General features: G+C 38.9%; 1 protein-coding gene across 3 annotated transcripts in view; it reads left to right on the top strand.

The window, feature by feature from the left end:
- The window catches only part of BOD1L1 (biorientation of chromosomes in cell division 1 like 1), a 39266-nt gene extending 31215 nt beyond the window's left edge, over positions 1–8051 (top strand). For all 3 annotated transcript variants that reach the window (XM_082482658.1, XM_082482660.1, XM_082482659.1), the window contains 5 exons: positions 2675–2709; positions 2824–2908; positions 3355–3508; positions 5459–5602; positions 6813–8051. In XM_082482658.1, coding sequence (XP_082338784.1) covers positions 2675–2709; positions 2824–2908; positions 3355–3508; positions 5459–5602; positions 6813–6921 — 527 coding nt within the window. In that variant the 3' untranslated portion in view covers positions 6922–8051. The remainder of the gene's footprint in view (positions 1–2674; positions 2710–2823; positions 2909–3354; positions 3509–5458; positions 5603–6812) is intronic.
- Positions 8052–14792: the final 6741 nt, after the last annotated feature.

Genomic DNA, 14792 nt, shown 5'->3' with positions numbered 1-14792 from the left:
GGATAGGCACATGGCAGAGCTTCAGAGGCAGGTAGGTACCCCATCAAACTGGTTTTTAGTGACTGTTTTCCATTTCTGCTTGCTTTCTTTCATACCGCAACTGTCAGTCACACTTTATTACATTAACTGTTTTAAAATTTCAAATTTTGTTCAGTTAATTGGATTATCTGTGGATATGTATCTAAAGAGCTTAGTGGTGGCTTAAGGGGATGTTTCTTCCCCCTCACAACTGCTGTAAGATATTTAGAAAATGATCACTTAACTTTACACAGAAATGTACTTTTAGTGCTTCAAACTAAAGTCGAAAAAAGTGAAATACTTTTCTATTTCTCTTTCCTATGCAAACATCTGTGATTTGTAAGAGGTCAAACTTTGGTGAATTTTAGATGGCGTAGCTAATTTTTCTCAAGTGTGAGTCTAAACTGCACTGGTTTTTTAAATGTGTCTTTTTAATAAAACAGACTTTTAAATCCGTTCAGGAAGCAGATGAACCTGAAAGGCAGGTTAAAAAAGGGGTTTGTAAAGAAATACAAACACTCACGCGACAAATCTGAGAAAACAAGTCTTTGAAACAAATCTTATGGAGTTTCCAAAAGTTTAGGTTTCTACAGAGGTATTAATCTGGCTTCATTGCACACATGGACTATTTCCTATTTTCTCCGCAATTGTTAAAATGTCAGCTTTAATCCATATGCTTCAAAATTGTCTCAGGAGGGTTAGCTGGTTGCATGGTACTTGGTTTCTATCAACTGCAAAGAGAACAGACAAGAATGTGAGAAAGGTGTAAAAGTACATTCTGGTTTGCTTTTTATTCAAAAGGACAGACACCTGACTGCACTTAAAGCTTAATTTAGTGTGTTAAGTAACATTTTGTTTTCCAGGTAAAAGGCTGTTGATGTCACAGTGATATTAAGGAGAGTGTGTAAAGTGGATGAAATATCCTGTTAAACTCTTCATCGTATGTTAGCATTCATGTGAGAAAAGGGGTTGAAAACCCCTGGCAGTGAAAAGAAAACAAAGTGGAATCCCTCTATACTTACTCTGGTAATTTCTGGGTGTTCTGCACAAGGGTTTGCGATACGGACAGACTCACATGTAGAGTGGGATGCAGAGACTTTCTTTTCAGTCAGTACAACTCATGCAGTTAAGAGACATCTGGTTTCTGAAGGCAGCATTCTCCCGTAACACTAACACTGAACTTGAAACTAAAATTATTTTGCACTAATCAGTGGTTGCTGCTGTAAGGTTAGTAAGATTTTTAAATACTATAGCTTATTATTTTTATACTTACCTTGAGGCAAAAGTACTACATTTTCACGTCCTAAAGAAAGGGTTGTGTCTGTTAAGAAAGGCGTGTCTTGGATTTACATGGAATATTCTTCTATCAAAAACTATTTTTCTACAAAATTGCCAAAGCATACCAGAATTTTGAAGTATCTGTCTTTTGAACACAACAGAACTAGTAAATATTGGTTATATGTTAGACTTATTTTTTGTAAAATCCTTAATACAGTGGACAGTCCTATGTTTGGTTGCATTGCTTTATTGAATAGTTAAACGTCTTTGTGTTTTATTTCATTTGCTTTTGTGTAAAAGTTTTTTCCCTGTAACTTTAACAAAGGAACTCCAAAAAACTTGTGTGTGAATTCTAGTATATGTTTCTGTTCTTTGAGATCTATTTACGAGCTGTTGCATTGACATTCTTCTGTTTGTTCTGTGAGCGTAATTAGTGATGGGTTTAGAGTTTGTGTTGTCTCTTGTGTAGCTTTCAGAAAACAAAAATAGGCAACAATTTTATGGCAGCGAAAAAAGGTATAAAAACGTGCTTTTGTTTAGGTTCCTTTGCTCCTTCTATTGCTAAGGATTTTTATCCTTGCAGTCTTGCAGATAATTCCATTTGAAAGTTCGAAAGCTTTGTAAAATAATCTCTTTCTTATCGTAGAGTTAGTCAGGGTAGAAGTGGTAAGCATTTACCACGGAGAGAGGCCAGGTTGAGACATGGGTTGTAGGGTCACAAATGCATTTTAACATGCACAGGCCAGTCTGTAAGAAGTACTTAATTGGAAATAAAAATTACTTCAATGGAGAAGATCACGTAATTTGCATACCAGGTATTAGACAGGTTTTAAGTATTGTCTTTTTGAGCTACAGCCATGTTGGTGCTTCACCATGGGCATAGTTAAGCACTAGAACAGATTGCCTGGAGAGACTGTGGTCTTGGAGACTTTCAAAATTGGATTGAACAAGATCTTGAGCAGTATGATCACATTAATTAATTTAGCCATGCTTTCAATAGGAGGTTGGACTAGATGACCTCCAGAGGCCCCTTCTAAGTTAAATTTTTCTGTGATTCTGTAATTGGTTGACAGTAGTTAAAAGGGGTAAATAACTTTTGCTTTTTCATTAAAACAAAACAGTATATGCAACAAAGCAATAAATAACGTCAGTCATATAAAGCCTTACTACTTAAAAAAAAAAAGAAATTAATCATTGTCCCAGTCTTTGTATATAACAAAATACAACAAAGCTGTATTCTGAATTAGATAGATACTTTAAAAAGGAGTTCTTTCAAAATCCGTCAGCTTTGCAGAAAGATCACAGATGCTCAGAAAACATTTGAACTGATTGGCAAAAGATTTGAAGTTCAGAATTAAGTTTTGTTCTTTCTTTTTAGGTGCAGACATACCTAATAAGAAAGAAACAACAAATGTAAGTGCAACCATTTTAATTTGTAAGTTTATAAGCAGTATGTAATGAAAAGTTACTGTCTTCTATTTAAATTAAATTGTTCTTGCCTCACTTGCTTCCATTTTATTTTATCAGGAAGATGAAGCTGAGAAAGCAGAAATGATTGTGCGTAAAAGGGGAAGAAAGCCCAGGCGTTCTCTGGTTCAATCAGAGGAAACTGGTAAAAACATGAAACTCTGCTATTCTGACAGAATGAGAAGATACTACTGTTCCTTTATGTTTACTAATAGCAACAAGATAAGCTTTATTCAATTTTCCTTTCTCGAGGAAAAATCATTGAGTTACAACTAGTGTAAATATTATGTAAATATGTGTAAATTGCTATAATCTCATGTCAGAACTGCTACATCCCAGATGCTTCTATAAAGCCTCATGAATTTTCTATGAATTCTGGCTATGAGCTGCGTAAGTAAACGATGGTGAATGTGTTAGCAAGATTTAAGTCAAACAAGTGTGAATTAAAAATGTTGAAGGATAAAGGAAATGGAAAATTACTTACTTAAAATGGGATTTGTGAATAGAATACCTTTTCTAAAGTAAGTGTCCATATCCTTTTGGAGGGCTTTTGGAAAATTATAGCACATGTGTAAAATTTTACATGGACAGAAACACTGGAGCCAGAAAGAAAACGTCGGAAATTAACGTCTTCTGAAGACGAACTAAAGGAGCAGGAAGAAGGTGAGGAAGAAGATGGTGAGGAAGATGATGAAGCATATTCTGGGGCCACAACGAGATCAGCCACAAGATTAGAGGCTCAAAGGTAATTGTGTGTAGAGACAAGCTTTTTTTCTAGTGGGTTTTGGGGTGGGTTTTTTTGTTGTTGCTTGGAGCAGGGGGAGGCGCGGGCGTTGTGTGTGGGGGGGGTATTATTATTTTTATCTTTAAATTGATGAGAGCTTCCTAAATAATTTTGGTTCTAATTCTAGTACTGCTCTTCTAGGGATGAAGAGACAAAAGGGGGTAGGTGGGGAAACTATTAGGGTCTCAAAAGACATATTTGAATATGTCAGAAGGTAAGAATTGGTCCTGCTAGCAGTCTTCATCCTAGTGATGTCTCAGAAGTTGGGTCTAAGGGCACTTGGTTCTGTTAGGTAAAAAGGGACCTCTGACTCGACTGTGCAGTTCACCATTTAATATTTGGAACTGGAATAAGGTGAAAGCGTAATTTTGCCTGCCTGTTTCTTTTTACAAATATTATCCAAGTTAAATACATGAATCTGCAGCACTGGAGGATTTCATTTCTAGTATGGTGATCTGCAAGCTCAGAAAGCAATCTTACTGCAGAAGAGCTCTTGCAGTAACTCACTCCTGTAGTAGCAAGAGTTCTGTTTTTAAGAAGCCGTTCTTCATCTCCCTTAGCATAGGTCTGCCTTTTTGTAGGCAAACTGAATTATAGCAGAGCTCATCCTCTTGACTCTGTTATGGAAGCAAAGAAAGATATCTGCTTTAGGAAGTTCTAATTTATGTTGCTGCCTTTCAGAACACAATTGGAGTCCAGACTTTGTTTTTTGTGTTCATGGTGAGATTTCTGTAAATTCACTGGATTTACTTTGCTCCAAAGGATATATTATATGTTAGCCTTCGGGGCTTATTTGAAGCACTCTTCACGGTATGCTCTAGAATTCTTAATTTCAGAGCTGAATCATAAAGTAGTTATGTAGTCTTTATTTAAATCATAGAATCATAGAATGGTTTAGGTTGGAAGGGACCTTGAAGATCACCTTGTCCCAACCCCCCTGCCATAGACCCCCCTGCCACACCTCCCACTAGACCAAGTTGCCCAAGGCCACATCCAGCCTGGCCTTGAACACCTCCAGGGATGGGGCCTCAACAACCTCTCTGGGCAACCTGTTCCAGTGCCTTACCACCCTCAAAGTGAAAAAATTCTTCCTAATGTTTAATCTAAACCTCTCCTCTTTGTTTAAAGCCATTCTCCAAAAACTGTGAAGGTTTACCGCTAAATTGTAATGAAAGTTTAGATATTAGTGGGTTTGTTCTGATTGCTTGTGGAAACATCTGTTTTTCTATTTACCCGTGTGTGTGTTTTGTGTCTCAGATTTCCAATGCTATCTTTCTAGCTCTGACTAGTAACAAAGCATCTCTATCATAAGTTGCTGCAAACAGTCTGTATTTTATAAGTATTGTTTGGGAATGATTCTGTGAAGAGGCTGCTTCTTCATCTTCAGCATTGTTGGATTATCGTTTTTTCTGACTCTTAAGTATGTCCAAACTATGAGGTTGATCACCAGTAACCAGTTTTTCGTGTTTCTGAACTGGATACTGAAGCTAATGAGTTCTTTTCTTTACACTGGATAAGCAAATTATCTTTTCTTCTGCAGCCTATTCACCTTTGATGCTTTTGTTTTTCTGCTGGTACTACAGGCTTTTTTTTTTTTTTTTTTTAAACATGGACACATGTACCGGAATTATCACAGATTTGGAACTAGGATTTTTTAGTTAAATACTAAATGTAGTCAGTAAAGTAGCCTTTTGATTCAGCATTTGATATGAAGAAACATGGCTTTGGCATTGCAGTTGGCATCTTGAAGCATACAAATGGGTTTTTTTTTTCACTGTTTCTTTTGGCAACTTTGAGTTACTTGTTGCAAGTACTGTGCAGTCTTAATTTTCTGCACTTGGAATGCAAGAAGAAAGTGACTTGGTAAAAGTATTTTGTTATGTATACATTCATCATTCTTTTGTATTACAGAAAGCAGCCCAGCAAGCCAACCACACGTGCAACTTCCAAAGGCAGCAGTCCAAGTTCAGTTTCTCCTAGAAAACGACAGAACCTAGCAGCAAAAAAAAGATCGCCAAGTGATACAAAAATTAATAAATCTCCTCCATTGACACAGTAAGTATTAAAGTTGAATCCACTTCTCTTACTTGTTTTGGAAGACACTACGTTGATCCTTTCCTTATATGTTATATACTGCTTCGAAATCTGAACAGCAGTCTAGGTTCGTGCTGTTCTGTTCTTTTATGATATATAAAAGCTTTTAAAGGATTTTCTTCTGTTTACATTTTTTCTTTTTCTTCATTTCTTTAACATTTTGAAGACTAGAATTTTTTTCTTTCCATCCTCAGAAACCTCTTGGGAGAATCTGAAAATGCTGTTATGCAGTATTTTAACTTGAGCTGTGACTCTTTCCTGAATGGGGGGAAGAGCTGCTGTGGTTCAGGTTAATGCAACTTATGATCACATGATTCTAATGCTTTAATGATCTTTCTAAGATCAGCTGATAAAAGAGGAGAAACTCTGAGAGTCCTTATATCGAGTTGTGAAAATATCTCCCTTTCCCTCCTTCCCTGGTACACTTTTCATAGTTGAGATCACAGTGTAAAATCACAGTGTAAAATCCCAAGGGAGTAATAAATGCGATGCACAGTTGCTATTCTATTTATCTTGTAGTTACCTGTAAAATGGGTCATATGCCAAATACATTTAGTTGTCATCCACTCTGAAACATGGCAGTGTCTTCAAACTGAACCTTGGGAACATGTGTATCGTGCACTGATTGGCTGTTACAGTTCACTTCATGTTAATTACTTTGCATGGTTATGAATGGCCAAGAGTTCAAGCCACGCTTACACTTGGTTGCAGCTGAAATGTGGTGGGTTTATGTATAGATGCTTAGAGATAAGGGTACACCATGTCTGCCCTTTACTCCCTCTTGTGTATGTGAGACAAGCCACTGTCGCTATTCTTCTGTCTTTGTAAGACAGAGTACAAGATAATGTAGTTCATTATATTATGTTACAATCCACAAGTCTTTCCAAAAGAAAGAGGAGGAAGGAGGAGAGCTCTAGCCCCAAATTCTACATCTGGAGCACTCCAGCATACAGAATTAGTAAGCAGTACCCTGCAAAGATGTGATGGGAGAGTGCAAGGTCTCCCTGTGGTGTGTGCTGGTATATGTTTTAGTAGTAGGCTTTTAAATAATATATCCTGGTAATTCATCAGAGATGGACGATTCCATCCTCTAAACAGGATTGTGACTGACCACCCTTTTTGTTTTACAAGTCTTACCATTGTTAAAATAATTATTAATAATGCTTTTCAGGTTAAAGGTGCAGTGTACCAAGCGTAAAAGGGAAGATAGCCCAACAGTGGTACGGAGGAAAGGCCAGCAGAAAACAGAGGAGACACCAGTAAAGAAAGCAAAACGATAATCTTTACCAACTGGTACTGTTCATGGAAGATTCAAAAGAAAAAAAAAACAAACATCTGTGCTTCTATTTTTTTTTAAAGCAAAGGGATTTGCACGTGCTTGTTTCAGAGGTCTAAGTTAATCAATGCAGTACTTTTTAAGTTACATTTTAAACAGCTTTATAAACTATTGTTTATACAGAATATTATGTACATTTATTTCAGATGAAAAATAAGTTTACTTTGTACCTGAATGAAAAACAAAGTAGTTATATATTTTATCACTGACTTGGAAAGTTGGGGTTTCCCAATGTGACATGCTAATGCAGATGCTTCCAACCCATGAGGCACCCCTGGGCCTACTAATACACTTTGTATATAAACTTGTAAAAATAGGTTGTATTTTACTCTGTGTATGAATCTAATCAATGATGGACATTTTATTTATTATATGGAAAGCATTGGTCTGTAAACTTTAGTATATACCTTAGGTTTTTTTAATTATATATTTTACATTCTATGCAGATGTCAGTAGAAAATTTCCCCTCTGCTCCCCCAGGGCTGTCTAAAACCTGAAGTTCTCTAAAATATGCTCAGACAGTTGGTAAAGTATTTTTCTCGCATGTATTAAAGTAGTTTAGCATAGTGAAAGGGACTTGGCTCCTTTCTGTTCACATTTGTGACAAAGTATAAAATTTAAAATGTAATCTTACTAGATTATATTTTCACTTGTGAATTTACTACCAACCTCAAGAAATAAATAGTATTAGGTTAGATTTATTCACAGTCAGCCAACACTACCCTGAAATCAAACAGTTTTATTTTGCAACTAAACACCTGTTATTTCAGTATTTGTCTTTTTCAACAGAGGGACCCATTGAAATCAAATGTCACTTCTCCTAACTATAGAGCTTCAGCATTTTATGTTACATTTTATACACAGGTATTAAAAATAGAACCTGGTATTATTGCCAGAATCTTTTTTTAATGTATATTAACTCTGGTAAGAGCAAATGTTCAAGTGAAGTTGTATATAAAGTTAAACTTTTCTTATGATCAAATGTGTCTCTCGTTATGATGTGATGAGTTGCCAAACAATCTGAGATTATTTTAAGTGTTTTGTTGATATTCTGGTTTATAATTAAAAAGGATTTGGGGCCGGGGGGGTGGGGGGTGGAATTTGACTCTTTTTTTTTTGTTCTTTTTTTTTTTTTTTTTCCTCTTTCTTTTGTGAGTTTTTTTGAACTTGTTGTAAGGCAGATGTTTCCGTCAGATATTCTGCTTGGTTTCTTACTGAGATTTTTATATAAAAATTATAAAATGTTTGCCAAAAATCTGAGTTGCAATATTTTATTATCCTTTAATTGTATTGCTGTGGAATCTCTTTTTACAAATGTATTTGGTTGGAGCCATATCTATAAGCTTTACCTGATTAGTGTCTTTAAATGTCTACAGGTGCTTATATTTTAGCTATACAAACAGTAGGAAAAGTACCTAACCATTTACCAGGCTTAGTACACCATAAAAGCAGGTGCACACATAATTTTTTCCCTAAGCAAACGAGTCTAAAGGAAGAAAACCTCTTTGCTCTGAAAATTAACTCCTTTTGATTTCTGCCTTAACTCTGCTGCCATACTAATGCATACCTTGCTAACATACTGCTGATATATACCTGTGTATTACTAACACTACACTGTTTATGCACTTCTTCATATGAGTTGTAGGATAAGTTGAATCTTTTTCTTCTTTTTTTTTTCTTTCTTTTTTTTCTACTTTCCTCCCTGTAGCATGCATGGACCAAAATTGTAAATTTTTTCTCAGCCTTTGTTCTGTAAGACTAGACGAGCCAAACTGCTTTCTAGATTTTTGACCATCTTTGGAGTCCTTCCCTGCATCTGTTCCAGTTTTGTTTCCTTACACCTGAATTCGAAAGTGAGATTGCTCGAGAGGTTCCAAAGGAAGCCCCACCACCACACTGTACATTATTATCGTTTATTCTCTCTCTCCACTGGTAGTACTTCTCCTGCCACAGTACAGTTCATATTTGCATATTTCACAGGCACATCTCTTCTGATGGATTATAATGATTGCAAAGCTCCTACTCGTAAGTGTCAGATCTTCTTGACTGTCTGTTGTCTAATGATCTCGGTACAGAAATACAACCCTGAAGATCAGTGATGATCTCTCAGAGTTAACCTGCTTAGAAGGTCTTCTACTGTCCTTCCCCTTAGTGATGGATAACATTTAGGAAAATCTTCTTGTCTATGGAATGTATCTTTGATCGTTCATTACATTATTCTGTAATATGAAGGCATCAAAGGAAGAGCCCAACTTTTACTTAAAGGCAAAGGGAGTAAGTGCCAATATCGCAAACTATTATAACTTTGGCACGCTTCGCTCACTGTTGCATGATAGTAAGGGAATAGCAGCATCTTGCTCCTTTTCAACAAAATAGACATTTCTGCCCAGCCACATCAATGTCAATCCGTGTTTGGAATTTTTTTTTTAGTAGTTTCAAGTGCCCGTCATCTAAATTACTGTTATACTTTACAGCAGACCACTACTGTACCTGTATTGAAGCATAACTTGGACATTGAATGGTTACAGTTTCCAAGTTCTTAATATGCTGTCTCTCAGAGCCCTTCCTGAGCACAAGGAAGGAGAGGGGGCAGAGGAATCCGTTTTCCCTTGGGTGCAGCAGGAGGCACATCCATCTCGTCCAGAACTTGGGCTTGTAGTCCAGCTTGAACCTTGACGTATATATAAAGGCACTATTATTTTCCTACCCTGTGCAAATTTAGAGTGCAGGAAAAAATACTGTTCTGCACTGTGATAAAGCAGAGTGTCCTCAAAGGGTTTTATGGAGAGACTTGCTTGAGACAGTTTGTTGCCACCTTTAGTGCGAGAACGTGGCTATGTTTCTAAACCACTTGGCTATTTTTTTTATGTTACAGTGGCTTGTTTTTCTTCCAGTTCCTTCTCTTGGACCTGCTTCATTTCTCTGAATATTAAAATATTCAGTGAACCAGAGATGTCCAGGTGGAAGATGGAGTTCAATTCCCCCCGCTGAGTTTTACAGAACAAGAACTTGAATCCTGCTTACCATACCTCAGCTGCCTCTGTTAACCAGCTGACTGTTGGCTAGTTGTCAGTATCTCTTCATGTTTTCTAGTATATTCTACTTAAAGGTTACTTACATCTCTTTACTGTCTTCGACCTAAAATACTACGGTATTGTCTACTGTATAGATTTTAAAACACAAATGGATTTTGGTTGGTTGGTTTTTTTTTTTTGTGGTGGTGTTTTTTTAAACCAACTGAAGGGTCATCAGTAAAAGTTCATTTGCAGTTTTCATTTTTTGATGGGGTCTGGCAAGCTTGTAACTCTTGCAACTGGTGAAATTTCTCTCTAGAACCTCATCCAAAGTCAGTAGGTGCACTCAGCAGCCACGGCAAAGATTTTGCTGATGCTGGCAGATCTCTGAATGCCTCAATTTTCTATTCCAACAGCTTCTCTACTAACATCTATTTCTCAGTTGGTTTTCTTTTTATTTTTTTTTTTTTTTTTAAGTCTGGGACATCCATCCCAGAACACACATGCACTGTTTCTTCTCCCACAGCCTGTGTTCTGAGAGCGTTGTGTACAGAACAGCCTCTGGCCCTGATCCCTCAGGGGCTGCGTACCGGCCAGAGCTGCCTTCATCTGTCCAGAAACTCAGTAAAAATTTGTCCCATAAAACCTGGCAACCAAGAGCAGCAAGTGCTGGTCATAGTGACTGTCAACAGACATCCACTATCATGCAAGTCCAATACAGGTTCAGGTGTCAATACTAAAAGTGGTCAAAATCTGATACCTGTATCAAGTTCTGCATTGGGAAAAGATCATTTGGCACCACAGGTTCTTGTCACTCCTTGCTTTTTGGAAGAGGTAGTGGGACCTCTGTGATGCTGGGAGTCGCTGGTCTGAAGAGAATCACTGCCCTGAAGCTGGGATACACTGAGTGACTTCTACATGTCCTTCCAAAGCAGCATTTGATTTCCTTGGAGCTGTTATCTGTTTATATTGCAAAGAGTGAATTTAACTGGTAGATTTTTGTTCTTTTCCCATTAAAGTCATTCCATGGGAAATGTTTTCCGTTTTAAGATTTAACATGAGCTTCTTAACAAAGGTGACTGCACGTTCATATAGCATACGCTTATGCCAAGCTCTTGATAACTTAGGTATTCTCAACATTGCCTGCTCGGTCATTTCATATACCAGCTCAGAAGACTCTTACCTTCACGGCTTCAACAGCTTTCCATCTATTTCATTTGCTTGTAGCTTCAGTTCAGAGGAAATTGCCCGTGTCAGCCTTCTGCAGGTTTTGGCAACTTCTTAAAGATACTGTGCTCACTTCTTCCAGTAGATTCCTTGTCCTAGCTATGTATGTCACACTCCATTACTTCCATCAGCTTCCATCAGCCTGTTTCAAGCAGGGTGGTTTTTTCTACTAAAACATGAAAGTTTAAACACTGAGGAAATTCTATCTACGTTCTAGTCTTTGTTTCCAGATTCTGATGTTTCACCAAAATTCCTTGAAAGGCTATTTCTGATTTAAACCCTCTTCCTCTTTCAAATCTCAGCTTTTTAGCTCTTGTTCTTGCTAGCTTCATGAATAAAGTCCAAAAGAAAAACATAATAAAAATAAATGTTTCTCTGGGAGTCCCTAGATAGCTGTATTTAAAGCTGGGAACACAACACTCTTGCCAAACAACCAGGGAAGAAAAATATGGTTTGAAATGGCCGTAACTTAGTAGGGCAGGAATAGATTTTTGGCACTGACTGCAATTAATTAGCCAAGGGTGGGGTTTCATGGTCAGCCTGTGACTGCAAGGCACCTTTCACCTTCCCTCTTCTTCTGCTCTGTGGCCAGTGCCTTCCTCCATGCCAGCGTTGAGTTGTACAGTCACAGAGCGCTGGACCGGGAAGCCTGAAATTACCTCAACAAAATAAAAATGCAGATTAGTTTTTAATGTGGTCAGTTGACTAAACCAGCTGTTGATGGGGCTGTGCAAATACTGGTGCCTGCTCAAAGAAGATGGCTGTGTGGCAGAGAGGGAACGTGGAATCGCCCTTCTGTTGTACCATGGATTTAGGTGCGCTTAAGTTGGTCACCCAGGTGCACCGTTAGCTCTCAAATGCATTTATGGTACCTCTGTATCAAGTAATTGGTGTATAAATGAAGAGTGAGCTAGTTTGTGGGTTTGATCTTCTCCTTGTGACAAAACAAGGCGGCTTCTTGCAAGAAGCATGGATTATCCAACTGGTCAGGGGTCCTTACTGCCTACCAGGCAGCCAGAAGAGATCATGCAGTTTTTGAAAGCTGAAGCCACACAAATTCAGAGTAGCTGTCATGTGCTGTGTCACTTCTCGGCAGTGCAGGTAGTTTAACAGTTAAACCCGCTCACAGGGGTGCAATGGGTTGTCCCCTAGTGGGACGCTTTAACTTCTGGCATGGGACAAGATTTTTCAGGGTTCTTCAGGAACTGACGCCCCATTTCTAAAACTGATGTAAAGACTGGGGTTGTGCTCAAAGGTTAAACTGGATCTAATGTTGAAATATCTGAATTTAAGCCAGCTGGCTCCCTGGAGAGGTGAGGAATCCAAATGAAGCATCAAAGCTTCCTGTATTAAGAGACTTAGATCCTCAGATGCAGTCCACAAAGTTGAGCAAGCTGCCCTGGAATCCAACAGCAGGCCTGTAGGAAACATCTAGGATTAGCTCCTCAAGGACAATCATGTAGTGCTGGAAGATGATATCAACCCTTCACTTAGGTTTCACCAAGGATGGGCCTTTGTTGGCCTTTCTTCCAAGGACACAAAGAAAGAAGGCTTTTTTTATGCTGTGGTTAGAGCATGGGGGGACTTGAACCCACGTGTCTCAGGAAGGCAAGGCTGTAGGCTATCCAAAGGTGGGTACGATTTTCTCTCCTCTTAAGATATTTCACATCCCATGACTTGTCCTACTTGCTGAAGCAGTAGCTAGGGACTGGGTCTCACTGTCCACGTTCCACTCCATAGCAGGAAATGGATGTTAGGGACATACGTGTACCACCATCTCATTCAGTGTTTGCCAAAAAGAAACGTTTAGGCTTTTAATTCCAAGGTAAGCTTCATGTCTGTGGCTCCTGAACAGGGGAGGCGTCTCTTTCCACTGCGAGTTGGGTGTTAAAACAGATTTTGAAGGGGTGTTTGTCCAGCTCGGACATCTCACCAGACACCTGGTTGGCCTGGCTGCTTCCCCGGGCACTGTGCAGGATTCCTGCTGAGGTGGGGTGACACCCAGTGGGCATCTACCTCCGAGGAAGGTATCACAATATTAATTATTATTAATGTAAATCCTTTTATAATCGCAGGCCCCTTGTTTCTCTGTGGCCTCAGCACTGTGGAAATTCTTCCTTTGCTGCTTTCTAGAGATACATTCTAGGTCAGGGCAGCTGAGTTTTCCCACGTTGGAAACAACTTATGTGAAGATTATTTTTAAAAAAAAAAAGCCTTCATAGAAAAAAAGATAAAGTATCACCAACAATGAGACTTTATTGTTTATTTTGTGTATTTGTTTTGGGATGGCAGCAAGATATACCGGCACTTGAAAGGCAAAGTGGGAGCAGCCGGGGGAGGCGTTACTGCCTTTTGATGTACTGCTTTTTTCAACATCTCACAAGCTCCGCTTGGGAAACTTGCAGCCTCGGTGTGGATGTGATGTAGAAATGACAAGAGAGGCAACCGATGACCTAGGCTATGCGGGAGGACAGACTGGGTTACTTTGCTGATCCCCACTAGCACCGAGATCTAGATCTTTATTAGTGCAACCTAAAAAACTTACGCTATGCAGGACGTGATGGGTGGAGCAGGCACAGACTAGAAAGTAGAGGTGAAAAGCGAGTACTGAAAAATTATTAGGAGCACTTTGCTGGGACTGGTGGCTCTAATGCCGCCCCTGTGCTTGCTGTAAGCTCAGCTTAGCTTTTATTTATTGAGCGTTCGCAGACACTCACTCACCTCTGCTGAGAGCTAACGGTGAATGGAAGATGCGGGTGCACTGTGGGCGCGCACCTCCGTCCTCACCATTAACATCTCTTATCGGCACGCTAAGGTACTCCGTAATGTGGAAAAGCCGTCTGAGAGCCCTGATCTCTAATGTCACCAAATGCATTGGAAATAAATATGATTTCCACTGGGGAAATATAGACCTTACTGTCAGCCCTGAGTTCAGTTTGGAGATTCCGCACCTGCTGCAGTCGTGGTGAGCTCCGTTGGGGGCTTTTCCTAACAGAAGGACGATGTTTATACGTGGCTCCAGCTAAGCCGTGCACAAAGTGCAGCTCCATCAGCCGGTGGGAAGAGAGCTAAAGTATAAAAAGCTCTACCACGTATTTCAGCATCATTTGGGCCCTCCCTCACTAGCGAACCACACAAATAGACCAAAATTGTGCCTCATTTTTAAACACGGTTCCTTTGCTGGGCACACAGCCAGACAGCGCAGGCACTGGTTGTGCTTCTGTGTGTGTACTCAGGATTTAATTGAGAATAGCAGAGGCATATCAAACCTGTCAGTCTTATTGTTAGCCGTACAACTTGACCCTCTAATGACGTCCCTTCCTTTTCTAGATTTTATTGTAACATGTCACCCATGCTATTCAATGATTTGTATAAGTCAACATGTATTAAAACGAATGAATAAAGAGGAATATATTAGAGAAAAATGCTCAGTAATCGCATTCGTGATACTCCAGCACCAGTTCCAGGATTTACATTTAAAAATGTTACAATTAAATAGTCGTTTCTGCTATGGTGCCCAAAGCAAGCAGACATCTGGAATGCGACTTTTCTTTTAGACAATGAGAGGTTCACT

The sequence above is a fragment of the Vanellus vanellus genome (assembly GCF_965231255.1).
Source record: "Vanellus vanellus genome assembly, chromosome: 4".
In the NCBI taxonomy this organism is placed as follows: Eukaryota; Metazoa; Chordata; class Aves; order Charadriiformes; family Charadriidae; genus Vanellus; species Vanellus vanellus.
This window is presented reverse-complemented; position numbering and strand designations above follow the sequence as displayed.